The sequence below is a fragment of the Leucopleurus acutus genome, assembly GCF_964270905.1.
Source record: "Leucopleurus acutus genome assembly, chromosome: 7".
NCBI lineage: Eukaryota > Metazoa > Chordata > Mammalia > Artiodactyla > Delphinidae > Leucopleurus > Leucopleurus acutus.
The window spans coordinates 32,071,987-32,089,546 of NC_139150.1; the positions used below are offsets into that span (position 1 = coordinate 32,071,987).

The 17,560-nt window shown below is 43.0% G+C and overlaps 1 protein-coding gene across 2 annotated transcripts in view; it reads right to left on the minus strand.

Annotated features, from left to right (window-relative positions):
* The window catches only part of NR4A3 (nuclear receptor subfamily 4 group A member 3), a gene marked incomplete at its 3' end in the record, with an annotated part of 32,948 nt that extends 15,787 nt beyond the window's left edge, over nucleotides 1-17,161 (minus strand). Inside the window, exons 1-5 of one of the 2 annotated variants that reach the window (XM_082843672.1) lie at nucleotides 16,993-17,161; nucleotides 16,054-16,125; nucleotides 13,734-14,698; nucleotides 10,003-10,132; nucleotides 9,368-9,540 (exon numbers count right to left, since the gene is read on the minus strand). In XM_082843672.1, coding sequence (XP_082699798.1) covers nucleotides 9,368-9,540; nucleotides 10,003-10,132; nucleotides 13,734-14,698; nucleotides 16,054-16,084 — 1,299 coding nt within the window. In that variant the 5' untranslated portion in view covers nucleotides 16,085-16,125; nucleotides 16,993-17,161. The remainder of the gene's footprint in view (nucleotides 1-9,367; nucleotides 9,541-10,002; nucleotides 10,133-13,733; nucleotides 14,699-16,053; nucleotides 16,126-16,992) is intronic. The other variant, XM_082843673.1, reaches the window with a different exon arrangement.
* Between the last annotated feature and the right edge of the window lie 399 nt (nucleotides 17,162-17,560).

Sequence of the window (17,560 nt, forward strand, 5' to 3'; positions counted from 1 at the left end):
GTCTGGGTCATATCCACAGAGATTCTAATTTAACTGGTCTGGGATCGGGACTGGTCATCAGGAATTTTAAAAGCTCCCCAGGTGATTCCAAAGGGCTGCTGTGTTGAGAACCATTACCCCAGGGGTTTGTGTCTGCATGGGCCTCCAGCATCCACAGATTCCCTAAGGCACAGCTGTCTCCAAACAAGATGCTTAATTAACCCCTGGTTCTCAAACTGTGGCCCCGGCCCAGCAGCATCAGCAACACCTGGGAATGTGTTAGAAATGAAAATCTCCAGCTCTGCCCCAGACCTACAGAACCAGAAGCTCTGAGGGTAGGCCCAAGAAACTGTTTTATCAAGATCTCCAGGTGAATCCTCATGCACAGTGAAGTTTGAGAATCACGGAATTAACCAATACGAGAAGATGGATGCTTGCTGCAGGTGGATTTCTGAGAGATAAAACAGACAAGGAAGGGTCAGGGAGGAGTGTGTCCTTGGCAGGGCCCAGGCAGCTGTGTGCCATCAGACTCAGGGCTCGCGGCTACTAAAATTAATCAAAATTAAATGCAATTTAAAATCCAGTTCTTCAGTCACACTGGCCATATTTCAAGTGCTCAATAGTCACATGTGTTTAGAACACTTCCATCACAGCAGAACACCCTATTGGACATCATTGATCTAGAGGGCCCCGGGAGAAGAAAGGTACAAACAGGGATAAAGTCTCGACACGGCTTTTAGATATGCTGGTAGAGTCTGGGTTTTGCTTGAGTCACTGGAGTCAGGCGGGAAAGATGGATACAGCGAGATAATAATCAAGGGACAACCAACAACACAGAGACTTAGGAGATGTGCAAAAACATTCATATAAATATGCACGTCATTGCCTTCACACGAAAACAGCTGAGTGTGCTTTTGTGTCTCTCAGTTGATATCCTCAAAGGGCATGGATTTTAATCCTTATTTTACAGATGAGGAAACTGAGGCTCAAAGAAGCTTGGAAAGGTTAATACACTTTCCCAAGTTACATAACCAACAGTGGTACAGCCAAGACTTAAACATGGCTCTGTGATTTCCAGTCCTACACCTCCTAGCTGTTAATAGGTCTGATGTTACTAGCTGGTGGCCTGTAGGATAGTTTTAAAAAGGATTTTGCTTTGCTTTAATTGGAGTTCTCCATGTATGTATTCATTTGGTCCCATATTTTGTCAACACAGTGACTGGCACATAATTGACGCTTAATAAACTGTTGTTGAATATTGTTCCATGAAAGAACAGTCAGGGGAGTGCCTAGGTTTGCAACAATACTCTAACCTGGCTGGAGGACAAATGGCCAATAAGCAGCCAAGTGCTCACTGTAGAACTACACAGGTGTGAGGAAATGAGGCACTTGTCTTAATTGGGTCTTTTTTTTTTTCCTTTGTGTTTTCCCAAGAGGCATCATGAAATAACAAAAGAAACATCAGACAAGGAGCCAAGCTACTTTGATCCTAGATTTGTCTAGCCTCCTAATTTGTGAAATAATGTAGCTCTGCTGCTATAGTTATCTGGGGTAAATTACTTCATTTTTCTGAGCCTCAGTTTTCTCCTCTGTAAAATGGGGATAATATCTTCCTTAACATTTTGTTGTGATGATTAAATGTGATAATACATGCAGAGAACCTGACGCATAGAACGTGTTTAACACATGACGACAGTGATGATACTGATAACAGTTTTGATACTTGGAGTTATCACTGTCCCTCAGCTTCCATATTTATAAAATGGGGGAAGGGGTTGAACTGGAAGGTTTCTAATTTTCAGCCCTGACTTTTTCTAGGATCCCATAATATCAGGTCCAGTTCAAATCCCTGGCTCCTCTGTTCCCAATAATCTACCCAGGGCCTGGATTCTGTGAAGCCCTGGATGTTCTGTGTTGTAATGGACCATGGAAGCAAAGTCCAGGAGAAGGAAGCAGTCATCCTTCCCACAGATATTCAAGGATGACAGCATGATACTGGTGTCATAGACACTCCCCACCAGTTCCTTCCAGCACACATACTATTAACTGGAGGAGAGTGGAAAAAAAAAGATTTTATTTTTAAACTTTCTCTTCTTATATGAATTTAATTCCATATGCTCTCCAGGGGCAGGATGAAATTCAGGGCAGTACCACCTTTAGAAAGTTGACAGCACTACATGTGAAACTCCCAGGTAATTCAGAGTTGAGGAAAGAATGTTGGATCAGGCGGTAGGTCATGGGGACCTCCTCCAGACTCTGGCACTGACTTGCTGTGCAGCCCTAGACAAGGCACTTAACTTCTCTGGGTTTGTTTCTGCCTCTGAAGCTGGAAGTGACTAGACTAGCTGATTCCTTCTAGCTCTTGCATTCGGCTATCTTTCTGTTACTGATTTCTAGTTTAATTCCTTTGTGGGATTGACGGCAGACACTGTATGATTTCTATTCTTTTAAATGTGTTAAGGTGTGTTTTATGGCCCAGATCATCATCTATCCTGGTGAATGTTCCATGTGATGGTTTTTGCATTTGATGATTCTAAATGTTGGTAATCACACCAGGTGTGACGGTATTGCCTAGAATTTGATACTGATTCAGCATTGTTGTTTTAAAATAGTGTGTTAAATGGAGAAAAAAAGACTAAAGAATGTCAAGGAATGGGACCTAACAGCTCTCTCCTGCACTGAAGTCCCTGAAACCATGGCTCACAACTCAATAATCTCCCTGCTTCCAATATTTGCTCAGAATCCTCCAGAGCACTTAGCTTTCCCCCAGGGTCCTCTGCAGGCCTCCACCCCTGCTGGGCTCACATTTCATGCATCCTGCACACAGGGAAATGCAGTTGCTGCCTGTGTGTGCTGTTTTCTCTGATAGAGTCCAGCAGGGAGGAAAGCCAGCAGGCCCTGTGTGCCAGACTCCAGCCAGACCCTCTGAGCTTCACCTGCAGCGATTCTGGTTCATGTTTCAGAATTCTGGAGCCAAACTGGATTCAGCCTGAGCCACCAGTAACTTGGGGGTGACTGGAGGGTCAGCATCAACTGCTGGGGGGAAAAGACAAATCAAGTATCCCCTCTACTGAACATAACATTTAAAGAAACGGAACAAAACATTTTAGAGTCTTTCTCTGCCTGGACTAGCAATTTATAAACACCTCGCTAAGGAATACTGTACGTGGAGTTGGAAGAACCAGACCCCCATCTCTGCTTCTGTGCTCCCCTACATCCCTCTCTCTCTGGGATAAGCAGCTTTGGGGTTCACCAAAGAAAAATCTAGAAATACTTGTTTATTGACCATTCTCATCAGACATAGGCCAAATAGAGAAAGACTTTAAAAATGAATCTTTTTTTCCTATTTATGCTTTTTATTCCAGCCTATATGAATAATCAATAATCAGGTTTTACCACTAGTCAAAGACACAATATTGCATTTACTGATAGCTAATGTCTAATGCAGATTTCTCCGAAGCACTTAGATTGAGAAGCTAGAGCTGCAAAAAGCAATGAATACCATTTAAACTAAATTGAGTCGGCACATTTCAAATGGCAATACCATGGCTATACAGGTCAGATTTCAGCCACAACCTAGGCCTAAAATAAGTTATTTGGGAATTACGTGAGACCCTTGGTGAACACCAGCCCTAAAATTTAGCAATGTGATGTTTTATCACATTTCACAGAGTGGAATCTGCTATTTACTCTTCCTCGGTGTCAGTCCAGGCTAAATATGTAAAATGTCCTAAGAACACTCTGTTTCCACTTAGAATGTAACTTTTCCCTGGGTCCTTATATTTCTTTATATTTTAGATGTTATCATTCTATGAGCCAAACTATGTATACATATTCTTAGGTTCTTACACTTTAAAAAGTGACACTTTAAAAAGTGGCAATGAATATATTTTATCCCCAATTTTTTTTTTTCTGATCTAATTGCCTCCCCTCTCTAAAAAACCAAACCAAAACCAAAAAACCCTCCTCTCCTCCCGTCAATGGCATCACTGCAGTTACATATTTGTTTCTTTTCTGTCTCCTTCACTTGCCTGTAAGCTCCCTGAGGGCAGGAGCTGCATCTTGTTCAATAACGTGTCCACTGCTCTGGAAGAATTGTTAAATGAATCAGTTACTTTCTGTTAAACTTATCTCTATTGCTCATTCCTTCTCAACCCCAAGAAAGTTGGGATACAGGAGATACGAGGTAAAATGGAATTGTTCTTATTAACCATATCGATCGTTCTCAAGGCTTAGTGTGCCAAAGAATCCTCCAAGGTCCTCTTCAGAATACAGATTCCTGCCTGCCTTCCCCCGTCCCCCAATTCTGAGTCAGTAGGCCTGCCTGTGGCCCCGAGAATCTGCATTTGAAGCAAACACCCTGACTCCTTCTGATACATGCAGTCTGGGAACCACACTTTGGGAAATGCAGACCTGTACCCACAGGGGAATCAGAGGGTCAGGGAAGGAGAAGGCTGGAAGGGATCATGGCAGTGCATTTAGTCCAATCTCCTCGGCCTTCAGATGAGAAAACTGAGGCCTACAGCGGGGCAGAACTTGCCTGAAATCATCTAGTGAGTTGGTGGCAATTTGAGAGGGTCTTCTGAGTAGCTTCACGAAAGCTCCCTCTTTGCAGAATCTTCATGTTGTTTACTTTGTAGGTTTAACACGTGTCAACCATGTTGTTTCTTAGGCTATCTTGTTAACATATTTAAATGCCACTTGCTGGTGCCTGGTTTTATCTGGGCAGTATCTCTTGTATTTGGAGTCTGTTACTATACTAAGTGACACCCCTTACCAGAAAACATCCTAGTTTGCTGGAAAATACTTGAAATGACCAACTAATGAGGATGGGAAGTGCATTTTCTCATTAGTAATTATGCAGGCTCTGAAGACAAGCCCAGTATCTATATATACTTGTAATGCTCCATTAAAGGCAACTGTGGGGTACAGAATAGCAACATTTCAAGGAGAAACAAATCAAATGTGACGTGTTTTGACTGCACTGATATACAATGATCTGAGCTCACTTTTGAAGGAGAGAAGTTTGGCCCAAAGGAGAAGAAAAGTTCCCAGAGCCAGGAACGCTTCACAGAGTGAAGAGCCCTCTTTCTGGCCTTGAAAACCCCCTTCCCTCTGTGACTTGGAACAACTCCTCACCTCCCTTTCCCACAAACAAGGAAAATGCTCACTTACTACCTTAAAGGCACATAGGCAGGTACAAGATTAGAACATACCTGCCTGGAAAACATTTTCTCATTTCTCTGATTCACTGGGGGAAGGTAGCATCTTTAATAAATTGTTTTGGTCAAGCCAATTGTCTGACTCAAAACTGACAGGGCATATTCTTCTTTAAAAGGTAAAATTATGTATACCACTATGATATAGACTAGGCAGGAATAAATGAAGAAGAGACTTTCATTTTTCACTTTATTCACTTCTAAATGGTCTGCCTTTTATAAATTACTCTTATTGTAATTTTTAAAATCTAATAAAGCTTCTATTAAAAAAAACCTAGTATATTGCTATTAAACAGAAGTGGCAGTATGGTGAAAGAGAAACATATTACTTTGAGTGATGAGATTTGGGTCTAACCCTAGCTCTGCCACTGACCTTAGGCAAGCCACTTAGCCTTTTTAAGCCTTTATTTACTCTTCTGAAATATGGGTTTTGGATTAGATGACCTCAAGATCACCTCCAGTTCTATGAATTAATAAATAAAAAACTTTAAGGAGAAGGTAATATGAAAATTGAATTTCAATGAATGACATTAAAAAAATGACTGAAACCATAAATTGTACCACATAAACTGGGTTTAAGTGAAATTATGTAAGAATGTACGTGATGGTGCCTGGCTCAAAGTAGGCATTCAATAAATTCATTTTGCTTCATTCATTTTATGTTAATTTTTTTTTTTAAAGAGAACGAAGCAAATTCAATCTTGTGAAGTAACAAGTTGTTTAACAACACATATTCTTATATGTATATGTATATATATTCACTTGCATTTAGGGACAGTAAGGTAAACCCTAGAATCATAAAATCTTAGCGTTGGAAGGAAATTATTATCAGTCAAAATAACCTCTCTCCTTGTGAGGAACCCTGTTATGTGTTCTCCTTAGTTTCTTCTTGTGTTGATGAACTCACGCTTCCACAGCAGCTCTTGTAGCAAGGAGAGCTCTTCCTTGTCCTCAGAGTGAGCTGGAAGGGCCCCCTCCTTCACTATCTAGTTCTGCCCTAGGGAGCAACAGTCCTCTTGGCGACAGGGCCAAAGTGTGACCTAATCCTGCCGAATCTTCTCCCTTTCTGTCTACGTCTTTCCATTTCCTCCAACCATCCTTTTCGAGTTTCCAGAAACAGTGTATCCACATACACTGCATCCTCTTAAATCCCAGCTTGGAACTGAACTCCATCCTTGAAGTGTGGACTGACAGAGTCCGTGGGACACCATCAACTTGGCTCTAGTCCCATGCTTCTACTACTGAGGCCTAAGCTAATTTTGCATCCCTCCCTTCCACTGCACACTTGGTTGGTTCTTACTGAACGTGTATGGAATAAACTCCTGAGATCTTCTTAACATGAACCACTGACAGGCCAAGGCTCTCCCATTTAAAAAAATTCTAAATGCTGAGCTTCACACTTATTTTTGTGACCTTTCTTCACGATGGTTTCAGCCCATCCTGTTCCAGCTTGTCGAAATCACTCTGAATGTTGACACTGACATCCATCATATTAGCGATCCCTCCCAGCTTTCTGTCATCTGCAAATGTGATCAGCATGCCTTCTCTGCCTTCATCCAAGTTTTTGATGAAAACTCACTGTATTTTATTAAAAAAAGACTTTTAATTTAATTGATTTGGGTCCAATTTTTGATAATTTTGTAAAGCTATCTAAAAGCAGGAGAATCCAAGCTATGAGGTTCAACCCAATTCCAAAACAATGCAATTAAAATAAATACGCTTTACAAAATTGAGCCAGGCCCCAAAGGTAGTATCAGTGTGACCCAGACTCTGGCATGGTCAATGTGTTATTTTGGGCAAAGCTAACAATTAAATTGGATAAATGTTTGTTGATGAGGATGATGACTCTAGCCTAACACCCTGAATGGTGCAGAAGCAAGCAAACACAGTGGATTGATTTTTCACTGTGAGGCAGTTCCCATCTGGGACAACTCAAAGTACGGGGTAGGGTTTGCTGCTGAATAACTAATTAGGCCATGTAGACCAATAATTGGATAATTTGGGCCCCCCCCCCAACCCACCAAATCACTTCGTGGACTAAACCTCTGGACTGGCCATCAATAGTGATTTCAGATGCCCCAGAACAATGTCAGATTGTGTGCTGTAGCCTCAGTGAAGGCAGTGCCAAGAAGCTTCATTAATTCAGATGAATTGCATAAGGGAAGGCCAGAGTTGGCTCATGGAAAAGTTTTTATTCCCAAATGCTTTTCTCTCACCCACTCTCACTGAAACCAGAGATGCAAGGAATTATGGTTTTAAGAGCACAGACTTTGGGGGCCAAATTGGGCCCACTTGGCTTCTAATTCTATCTCTGATACATATTACTATGTGACCTTGGGCAAGTCAGTCCTTTAGCCTTTCTCAGTTTTAATCTCATCTATGAGAGATCATAACACTTACCTTAGTGGTTTTGCTACATAGCACCTGACATGTGTAGTGTTTATACTCATTAGAACATTCAACAAAGGATAGAATAAGAAGTTTTGGTCAAGGAGATAACATACAGGGCACTGTGCTAAAGCTTTGACAAGTATCATCTTATTTAAACTTCCCTGGGAAGTTAAACCCTGGGAAGTAGATATTATTATTATTACTCCATAACACAGATTAGGAAACTGATGCATTAAAAGATTTAATCAGTTGCTCAAGATCACCCAGCTAGTACATGTTGGTGTTGGGATTTTAATCGAGGCCTGCATGGTTCCAAAACCTAAGCCCTTAATCACTGCATTATTCTGTTAGACTATTATTTGAGACTTGACTTCAGTCAAGAGATGCTACTTGTAATCAGAGTAAGAGTCCTCAACCTTTGATGCTAAGGGTCTACCATGCTTCTCATATGAAGTCTTGTGCTCAAGTGTGGAGAGGAGGCTTCACAACCTAAAATGAGGGAGGGGATGAGGGAAGGAAGATCACAGCAGATATACAAATCACCCCTTCACTTTCGTCAACATTGCAGCCTAAAAGGAGGGCATATGGCAGACACTCTCACACTCTTGGCCAGCTCTTCAACCAGAAGTTTGAAATACTGATTGGACCTGGAGAGGGCAATCTGGTAGCTGCTGCCAAGCCAAATCAACCAACTGGGGATCCCTGGACTGGTATCTCTCTTATCTGTACGTAAACTGTGTTTCTAAGTTTTCTTGTCTTACGGTGGGATTAACCATTCGTACAGTTCATGCTTCTTTCAATGGTTAGATGAGACAAAGTACCACAATGCCTAGCACGTAGAAATTGCTCAATAATTGAGATCTTTTTCCTTTCTTTTCTTCTTGGGTGAGACCCTGTCTTACTAGAAGTCTGCTTTTCTAAGTCTCTTTTAAAACTGCCTTCCAGTAATGTTTATACCTTTGCTCCGAAAATCCTTCCTCATCATTCTTTGTGTTATCCAAATTTCTGGGAAATTGCAGGGTTTAAACTGATGATATTTTACTATATCCCATATGAAATAAAAGTGTTAATATATTTTGGTTGGCTTAAATAACAACACTGGTAATCATTTACAATTTTCAAATGTTTTCTCAACCGTCATTCCTGTGTGACTGATGTTCAAAACATCCCTCTGAGGTTAAATATTGTAATCATCTCCACTGTAAGGATGAGAAAGCCAAGAGCAGGAGCCAGGTGACACAGGCAGGAAGCAGCAGAGGCAGCATTCCATCCCAGTCCTCCTGACACCTCCCGATGTCAAGGCCAGTGTTTGCTCCTCTCCATCAATGGTTTAATCCCTCAGTATAAGCAGTAGGTCAGTCAATGCCGGTGCAATTGGGTAAAATGTTTGAGGATAACTTGAAGCTTACCCAGATGGTTTGGTCACAGTATGGAAAAAAAAAGTAGTCACTTTGTCTAAAGCATGAAAGAAATGTACAAATTGTAATTCACCTGCGCAAATTTTCGTTGGCACAACCATCAGGAATCCTGCAACAATGGGTATGACAGGTGCAGCACTGTCAGGGTCATTTGTTAAGGCATTTAGAGATTCAATAAGGCAAAAATTATTTGGTGCAATGGATGCACTGGAATTGTTAAGTGAAGTGAAAAATAGAGAAAAGGTATGAAAACGGTTGAGCACAGTGCCAGGCACAAAGTCATTCAATCCACTCTTATTACTATTATAATGAATAGAGACCCTGATCATTCATTCAAGAGCAAGACATCATAAAACTTACTCTGGAATAATCGAGATCTCTGGGCGTTGAGTCTGTTAAAGCTCGGACGAGGGCATTCATCATACAGATTGGAGGAGAAGGTGGAGAGGGCTGAGAGGCTTCCTGCTGTAATGGGCTCTTTGGTTTGGAAGGCAGCCGACCTCTCCTCCCTTTCAGACTATCTGTACGGACGACTGATACCGAGAGAAACAAACAAAAAATGTCTTCAAAGATATCCATGAACAGCCATAAATCACGAAAAGGAATCAAAACACTTTACAGTTGAGCAAATCATTAATGATACCAACCATTTAAAAGTGGCAATAAGTTTGGAGTAATAGCCACACAATGATTTAATGAGAGTTGAAACGAGCAGCATAAAAGCCACCCCATACTTACATTTGGTAATGAATTAGCCCTAAAAGTCTCCTTCTCAAATAGAACAAAGATGTATGTACACAGGCTCTCTACTGATTTTGAGAAATTAGAATAAGTAGACCTCAGCTATTTTTGAATGTAAATACACACCATAAAAATAAAATGTTGAAAAGAAAGGGAAACTAGGAAACTTCACCATTCTAATGTAAACATTAACTTTTTCAGTGATATCTGAGAATATTTATAAGCAAGCTGGACAAAAAGCATTATATCCATACCTTCTTTAACCATTCCGACACTGAGACACTTCTGAAATCGACAGTACTGACATCGGTTTCGACGTCTCTTGTCTACAGGGCAGTTTTTATTTGCCAGGCAAACATATTTTGCATTTTTCTGCACTGTTCTCTGAGGAAATACAATACAGAGATAGTCAACTAATAGTTTCTGGAAAGAGGTAGGACCTGACAAGATGTATTTTAATTACAATGTGAAAAGCGACAGTGCAATTTGTATAATTAGATAAATTTAATTTCCTAACACGCTAGCCTGCAGGAAAAACAATTTTATTAGTGTTAGCTGCTGACAATGAAAATCATCTCGGATTGTTCTGAAGCAAGTCTCAGGAGACACCCAAGTCTGAATGATAAAATCATATCTGAAATTACCAGGTCAACATATCATACCTTGGAGGATTAGATTATCTTCACTTTTAATATCCCTTTGGGAACAATTTTCTACTTGTTCCACTCCCCTGATTATTGCTGACCTTATTAAAATAAAATCAAAATGATCTGGGATGTACTTTGCTGGATATCACTATTGTAAGTCAAATATCACAGAAACTGGCTTTGTTCCCCAATAGAGATGAAATCATAAAAAGCAAAAACGAGGACTTGTCTAGTTATAACATATAGGAAATAATGTTTTAATGCAAAAAAAATCACTTAATCAGCTTGTATAGTGTATTTTATTTTTAAAAGAATGGTAAACTGTCCATTTCTCATTTTTGAAAGCAAAATCGTAAAACAGGATACTAAAAACCGCTATCACATCCAAGAAAGAAAAAAAAATACCAAACAAACAAAAAGAATGAGATAAAAGAAGGAATATGAGAGCCATATATTTTCAATGAAAATTCCCATTAATTGGTTATTTCATAAATGACTATTGACACAGACATCAAAATAGCCATACTGTAAAAGACGTATCATAAAACTTGGGCCTGGTTATAAAATAATGTTGTATTCTTCAGAATCCCGTATAATTTTAAAATGAAACATGAAGAAATAATAAAGGATATTTTATGCTCCAAATATAAGAGAATGCTTGATTTTTTAAAAAAAATTAAAAACATTTGTGCAAATGGATGTGTATTTACCACTCATTCAGGAATTACCTGAATCTATTCAACTCCAAATAGAGCAGAAAGTTGGAATTTATTTGGTAAGCCTGGGCTGCATAAAAAAAAGAAATCCAGGTAATTTGGGATTGGTGATCTATTTTGTGTCTAAAATTCTAAATAGATTTACTTTCTATCTTTTTTAATTTTCAGCAGTTCTCAACCCCCTTGTATCAGTTTTCACTCTATCACCTTTTAATTTCATTTTAAGAGATCATTTCTAAACTGCTTATATAAAATTTAAAGCCAGATACATTTCCCCTGCTTTAGCAGGTGATTTTAGTTTAAAATGCAAAATTTCTAAAACACAAACATACTTCTGAGGTTTCCACCATTTAAATTCGCAGCAGTTTGTAAGGGTAGGAGACTTGTGTTTCCTAAATGAAGCTCTCTTTCATTGAACATGAAGTAATTAAAAAAACTCTATTTCTTGCCATCGTCCTCAAAGATATCCCAGTTTCAGTGCTGGTGGCATTTTGCTTCAGGTATACGTTTTCCCAATAACCTCAAACCTTCCTCACATTTGTGTATGCCTGCACAATAGTTTAAGGACAGGGAGAGATCGTTATGGTTCAATCACTGAATTCCCATCATTAACTGCACTTCATGTCACATTTTTAAAGAATTCAATTTAATGGTAGAAAGCCACTGGGTAAAACCTGCTCTCGTTCCCTTAATTAACAGATCTGTGGGGTGGTTCTCCCTTATCCTACCCCTACCCTTTCGAGTATAGATTTGTTTTCAAGATATTGCTGCTGAAGAAGGATGCTGTTGGGGAACACTTAATTGACATTTGTAGACGAGGAATGTATCACCACTCCTGTATTTTGGTCAATTCAGGGGTGATTATATTTGTGGATTACTTATACTTCTCTTGTTTTTCTTTCTTTTTCCCCTTTCAGCTGCCCATTTCACTGCCTTTCAGCATTTCCGCTGAAATGCTGTAAAAAGCAAATCTGCTAAAGGAATGCAGTTACTTGAAAGTAAAGCTTGAGTAGTTAAGACAGAAAAAAACGGCTAAACCGATGGTTCTACATTTAAAACATCATAATCCTGCATACCTCCTGTATGGCATTTAACATACTGCAAAATCCTTCCACAAGCATTTTCTCATTTATCTGCAGAAATTAATCACATGATTCCTATCTCCAGATCAAAAATAACTGTTGCTTGTTGGTATGTATACCAATGCACACATGTGCATTTTTTTAATAAATGTTTCTATTTTCATTTATAATGAACTTTTCTTTTATGGCCCTTTAAAGCTTATAAAGTGCTTTCATAAACATTTCTCTCATTTAATACTCACAGCCTTTCTCTGAAATTTATTCACCTGATAGGGAAACTGAGGCCTGGAAGGAAGTGTCATGCCCAACATCATAAAATTGGTAGGTGACAGATCAAGGACTCCTATTTGAGTGTTCTGACTCCAATTCCAGCATGCTCCCAGATACATCCTATTGGCCTCCCAAATCCTCATTATCCAATCAGCATCCAGCTTCTCCTCTCCCTCCACCCTGCCCAGCACTGAAGGCTAGGAAGTGATTATTGAGCATTCAGGGGTTTGCAAATGCCTGACATAATAGCCAGGGGAGTGAGGAGTGGGGAGGGTGGCACAGAATTAAGTGTCTGAAGAAGTCTGGGAGTCAGTAGCAAAAACAGAGCTGCAAGAGAACAAGGCCTGTTCCCCCTGAGTGGTGAGAAGAGCACTGAACTCAAGAGTCAGGAGAAACCAGCTGGAACTGTCCCCATGTGCAACTAAATCACCTCTCTAGACTTCAGTATCCTCCTGGGCAAAATAAGGGGGAGGCTGAAGACCCTCCCACTATAAAATTCTCCTTTGGGTCTCTGAGATAATGAAGAGTGTCCCCACTCTGTGTGGTACAGAAGATGAGACCCCAGCTACTATCTTCTACAGAGCAAGCTGCCCCAAACTGCATCCACCAGCTGCCCCTGTCTATTCTGCAGCTGCAGAGCTGTGAAGAGGGCATGCACGTTGAGGTCAGGCAAACATGAGTTGGCATCCTGCCTCATCTCACTCTCTGAGTGTGTGTCCAGGGGCAGTTAACCTCCCTGAGCCTCCATTTCCTCATCTATGAAACAAGGATAATTAAACATTCAAGACGCTGTTAGTAAAAATAGCTAGTGGGTGACCAAAATTCAATGTCAGTTCTGTTTGAGTCTAGAGTCCTAGCTCTTCCTAGGAGGATTAAATGAGATACAAATACCCAGGGCCTGGCACACAGACCCTATTCCCTCAGACATCCTGGATGGACAGAAGAGGAACACAGTGAGGTGTTTGCATTTTTGAGGTCACAGATCCCTTTGCGAATCTGCTGAAAGCTCTCTCCAGAAAAATAAGCGGGAGGTAACGCCAAGTCAGGAAGTTCACAGCCCCCTCAAGCCCGTCTGGGCCTCCTGTAATGGACGTCAAGTTAAAAAGCCCTGAGAAAGTGGGTGTGAGGGTGCTAGGAAAGGCTTCTGAAATGCACAGTATAACCGGTACACCTCTCAAACCGGGAAGGGCCCGCTTAGACGCTCACTCGAGCGGGTGTCTGGGGAGGCTGGCTGCTGAGGGGAGAGGGAGCCGGAGGGGCGAGTGCTCACCTTGAAGAAGCCCTTGCAGCCCTCGCAGGTGCGCACACCGTAGTGCTGGCAGGCGGCGTTGTCCCCGCACACAGCGCACGTGCCCTCGCCCGACGCCGAGCTCCTGTTGGGCGGCGACGGCAGGCTGGGGCTCTCGCCCAGCAGGTTGGATGCGGTGGGGGAGGCCGTGAGGCCGAGCGGCGGGAAGGCCAGCGCGGCCGCCCTCTTGGCCAGCGGCAGCCCATACGGGTGGCCCTCGAGCGCAGCTGCCTGGCTGCCCGCGGCGGCGGCGGCGGCGGCGGCGGCTCCCAGCGGCAGGCTCAGCGCGGCGGCGGCCGTCGGGTCGTATCCGAGGTGGTGGCCGCCTGCGGGGCTGGGCGCGGGCGGGTGCGGCGGCGAGGGCTTGAAGGGGAAGAGCGGGAAGCGCGCGCCTGCCACCGTGGGCACCGCCTTCATCGGCTGGTCGAGCAACGGGCCGGGTGCGATGCAGCCCTGTGCCGAGGACAGTGTGTCCTCCCACATCGCCCCCGCCTGCTGGGGGAAGCCCGGCGTGGTGGGGGTGGACGGCGGGGACTGCTTAAAGTACATGGAGGTGCTGGGCAGCACCTCGTCCTCTGGGCCGGAGGGGGGTGGAATGGATGGCTGCTGGTGGTGGTGGTGGTGGTGGTGGTGGTCATGGTGGTGATGGTGGTAGCCGTGCGCGCGGCCCTCCTCCATCTTGATCAAAGGCCGGGGCCCTGACGGCTGCATCTGGTACAGGCAGGAGGGCTTGAGTTCGTAGTTGCTCGAGTAGCCCTCCATGAAGGTACTGAAGCTGGGCAGGGACGTGGTAGCCGTGGCCGTGATCTCGGTGCTGCCGAGGTCCATGGTCAGCTTGGAGTAATCAGGATTCATGATCTCCGTGGTGTATTCCGAGCCATATGTCTGTGCTGCATAACTGGAACCTGGTGGTGAAGGGCTATACTGGGCTTGCACACAGGGCATATCTGCAAGGGAGAGGAAAAAGGTCTCTCAGAAGCAAGTCTAGCTAATAGGTAGCTAATGGACTTGTCGCTATTAGCTTCCTAGCTAATAGGTAGCAATGGACTTGTCGCTCTCCAATATGGGAAATAGAGAGGAAGTGACATTCTTTTCACCTTCTAGTATCATAGACTTAGAGTCCGTCCTTCCTTCCTCCCTCCCTCCCTTCCTTCCTTCTTTCCTTCCTTCCTCCCTCCCTTCCTTCCTTCTTCCCCTGGGAAGAAAGTTGAATCCCTGTCAAACTGCCAAAGGGGCCACAGGTTGCCCAAACCCAGCCTCCTGAGGATTTCTGTGCCCACCTTCCCTCCCTTGCCCTGTCCTCCACTATATCTGTGAATTTTGATGTCTTCCCTCATAAGCCCAGTCGTGTTTTTAAAAGTGGTTTTGAGCCCTAGAGATTAAATGAAGTGACCTCAGCCACAAATTGGGAGGACAAGAAGAAATCCAGTGAATGCCGTGTTGGTTTCTTTTGGGTGAAAGAGACTACTCATCCCCCAAGTCACACGCTTTGATTTGTAAACCTATGAGTTAGTAAAAGAAAGAAAAAAAAAAAAGGTGTCCTACATGGGACTTACTGGCCCAGTGACATTCTAACATTTTATCAGTGCCAACTGAGGCTACCCACACACATTGTGGCTGCTTTCTCCCACCCTCTCCCTACTCCTCCAAGAAAGGCTAGCAGCCTGCTCAAACTGGACCCCTGTTGATGATTTCAGCCAGCTAGGTGGTGAGGTAGGAACGTAGGTCCAGGAAATGGACTCGGGGGAGTTTGCACCATCTGCAAAGAAAAAGATCAGCAGCTGCAACAGAACACCCACCAAACCTGCTCTCTGCCATATATGCTATATATATGTGTGTGTGTGTGTGTGTGTGTGTGTGTATTTCCCTCCCCCATTCTAAGAAATAAAATATATCAGTGGCTGCTTTATAACAGTAGTTTACAGTTGTCATAATAGGTTAGTTATCTACATATTTTCTTATGACAGAAGAATTAGCACCCCTAGAAAAGAAAGCAGTTTCTTAATAGGTTTAGTTTCTCTCAGCCCCCAAAGCAATGATATCTGGAGTGCTTACTATTGTTCAGAGAGGTTGAACTGGATGAGAAAGCCCTAAGAAATATTGGATCTAGTGGATAATTTATCTAATTATTTCCCTTTCTTTATGGCTAAATATAAATAGTAAACTGGGCAGTTTCTGGTGGTTGGTTTTTCTGAGCCAAAGGAAAACCATGTGCTTAACGTGTCTTTGGAGCCTATGGTGTAAAAGGTGTGACTAATAGAAAAGTGAATACTTAACATCTCCTTTGACATCTTTCTCTTACCCACATTTCCAAATCTGATTGAGTCATACATGTATGGGATGAAATCTTGACTTGTAGAAAGGTGTTGAAGGCCTGGTGGAAGAAGCAGTGATGAGGAGAGGCCAGTTCAAGCCTTTATCTTCCGAGCGCCCTACAAACACTCATTAGTTTGAAGTTAAAAGAGCACTTATCCTGCTGTCCAGTTGTTGGGGTAAAATGAAAGGCTAGTCATTTAAAAGAAAGAACACTGCCTGATGTTTCATTTGTTCTCCTCCCTTGAATTTCTCCATGAGTCTTTTCCATCATTCTTCTTTGCCAATCCCTACCTATTGCTCTTCTTTTTGTCTTTCTGAGGTTTCCAGATAGAAGATGAGCTTGCTGGGACTGAGTTCTATTTATCTGCATCTCTTTGGCCAGGCACCTGGTATCCCTTTACCAAATGCATAAAGAGGTATTACAAGCCAAACCTGCAATCCTTTCTTTTGCCCAAATCAAATTTACTCCTTGGTTTTCAGCTCAAATGCTTTCTCTCTTTCCCTTTGAGCTTCAATAATCCAAATGTCTGCACCCAAATGATTTGCGTTTTATACAAACAAAAATGCTTTGCATTGTTCGAAATGATCCCATAACTTAAATGCATTAGCATTAAAAATAGAGCAAATATGAAGACATTAAAATGTATAAAAGATCCAAATCTGTTGGTGTATTTGCATTTTTCTCAGGAAAAATATCTTTGAGCAATACGATTAATTTAATTTGGCTGCTCCACTAGGTAGCAACAGGGTGTGGTATCCAGAGGAGATTCGTGCAAGGAAGCCACCTGTGCCGTGAAATTCGCGGCCAGCAGTCACTCGCTGTCCTGGCGCTGGGCAAGTCGACCAGCCTGCTTGCTGGGTATGTGGCTCCCCCACCCACATATCCCAGCCCGGGAGGAATAAGGGGTCGTGCCTTCAGACCTACCTGGAGGATATCTTGCGCGCTGAATGGTGGGGCTGGGGGTCTCTCCAGCGGAGGCTGAGAGTGGAGGAGGCGGGGACGTCCGGCGGGGCGAAGCGGCGGAGGTGCTGCCCGGCTCCGCTGAGGGTCCAGTCTCAGGGCTGGGGCTTGCCGGGCTGCGCTCTTCCGCAGTGGGCTCTGTGGGCACCAGGAGAGAAGACAAAGGTCACAGTGAGACCACGCTGGGTCACCGCGGCCTGGACTGGGCGTACGGCGGTGAGGGTTGAATAGATCTCTAGAAATGCATTAATTACAAAAGAATTAGAAGGGTAAGAAAGCAGTGCTTAAGGTGACCGGAGTCCCCGGGCAGCAAGCATCACAGCGCCTTTGGGGAGCCAAGGAAAGGCTGTCCGCGCTCACCGCGGTTTTGTGGTTCCCGAACCGAGGCTAAAAAAACGCGCAGCCAGTCGTCGCCCAGAAATTAATCTATCTGCCCCCACAATTGGTTCCAAGCTAACGATGTCATGAAAACCGAAGAATGGAGAACACTTGAGGAAGGAGTTCCGCCCGAATCGGAGTCTGTGAGTGTGCA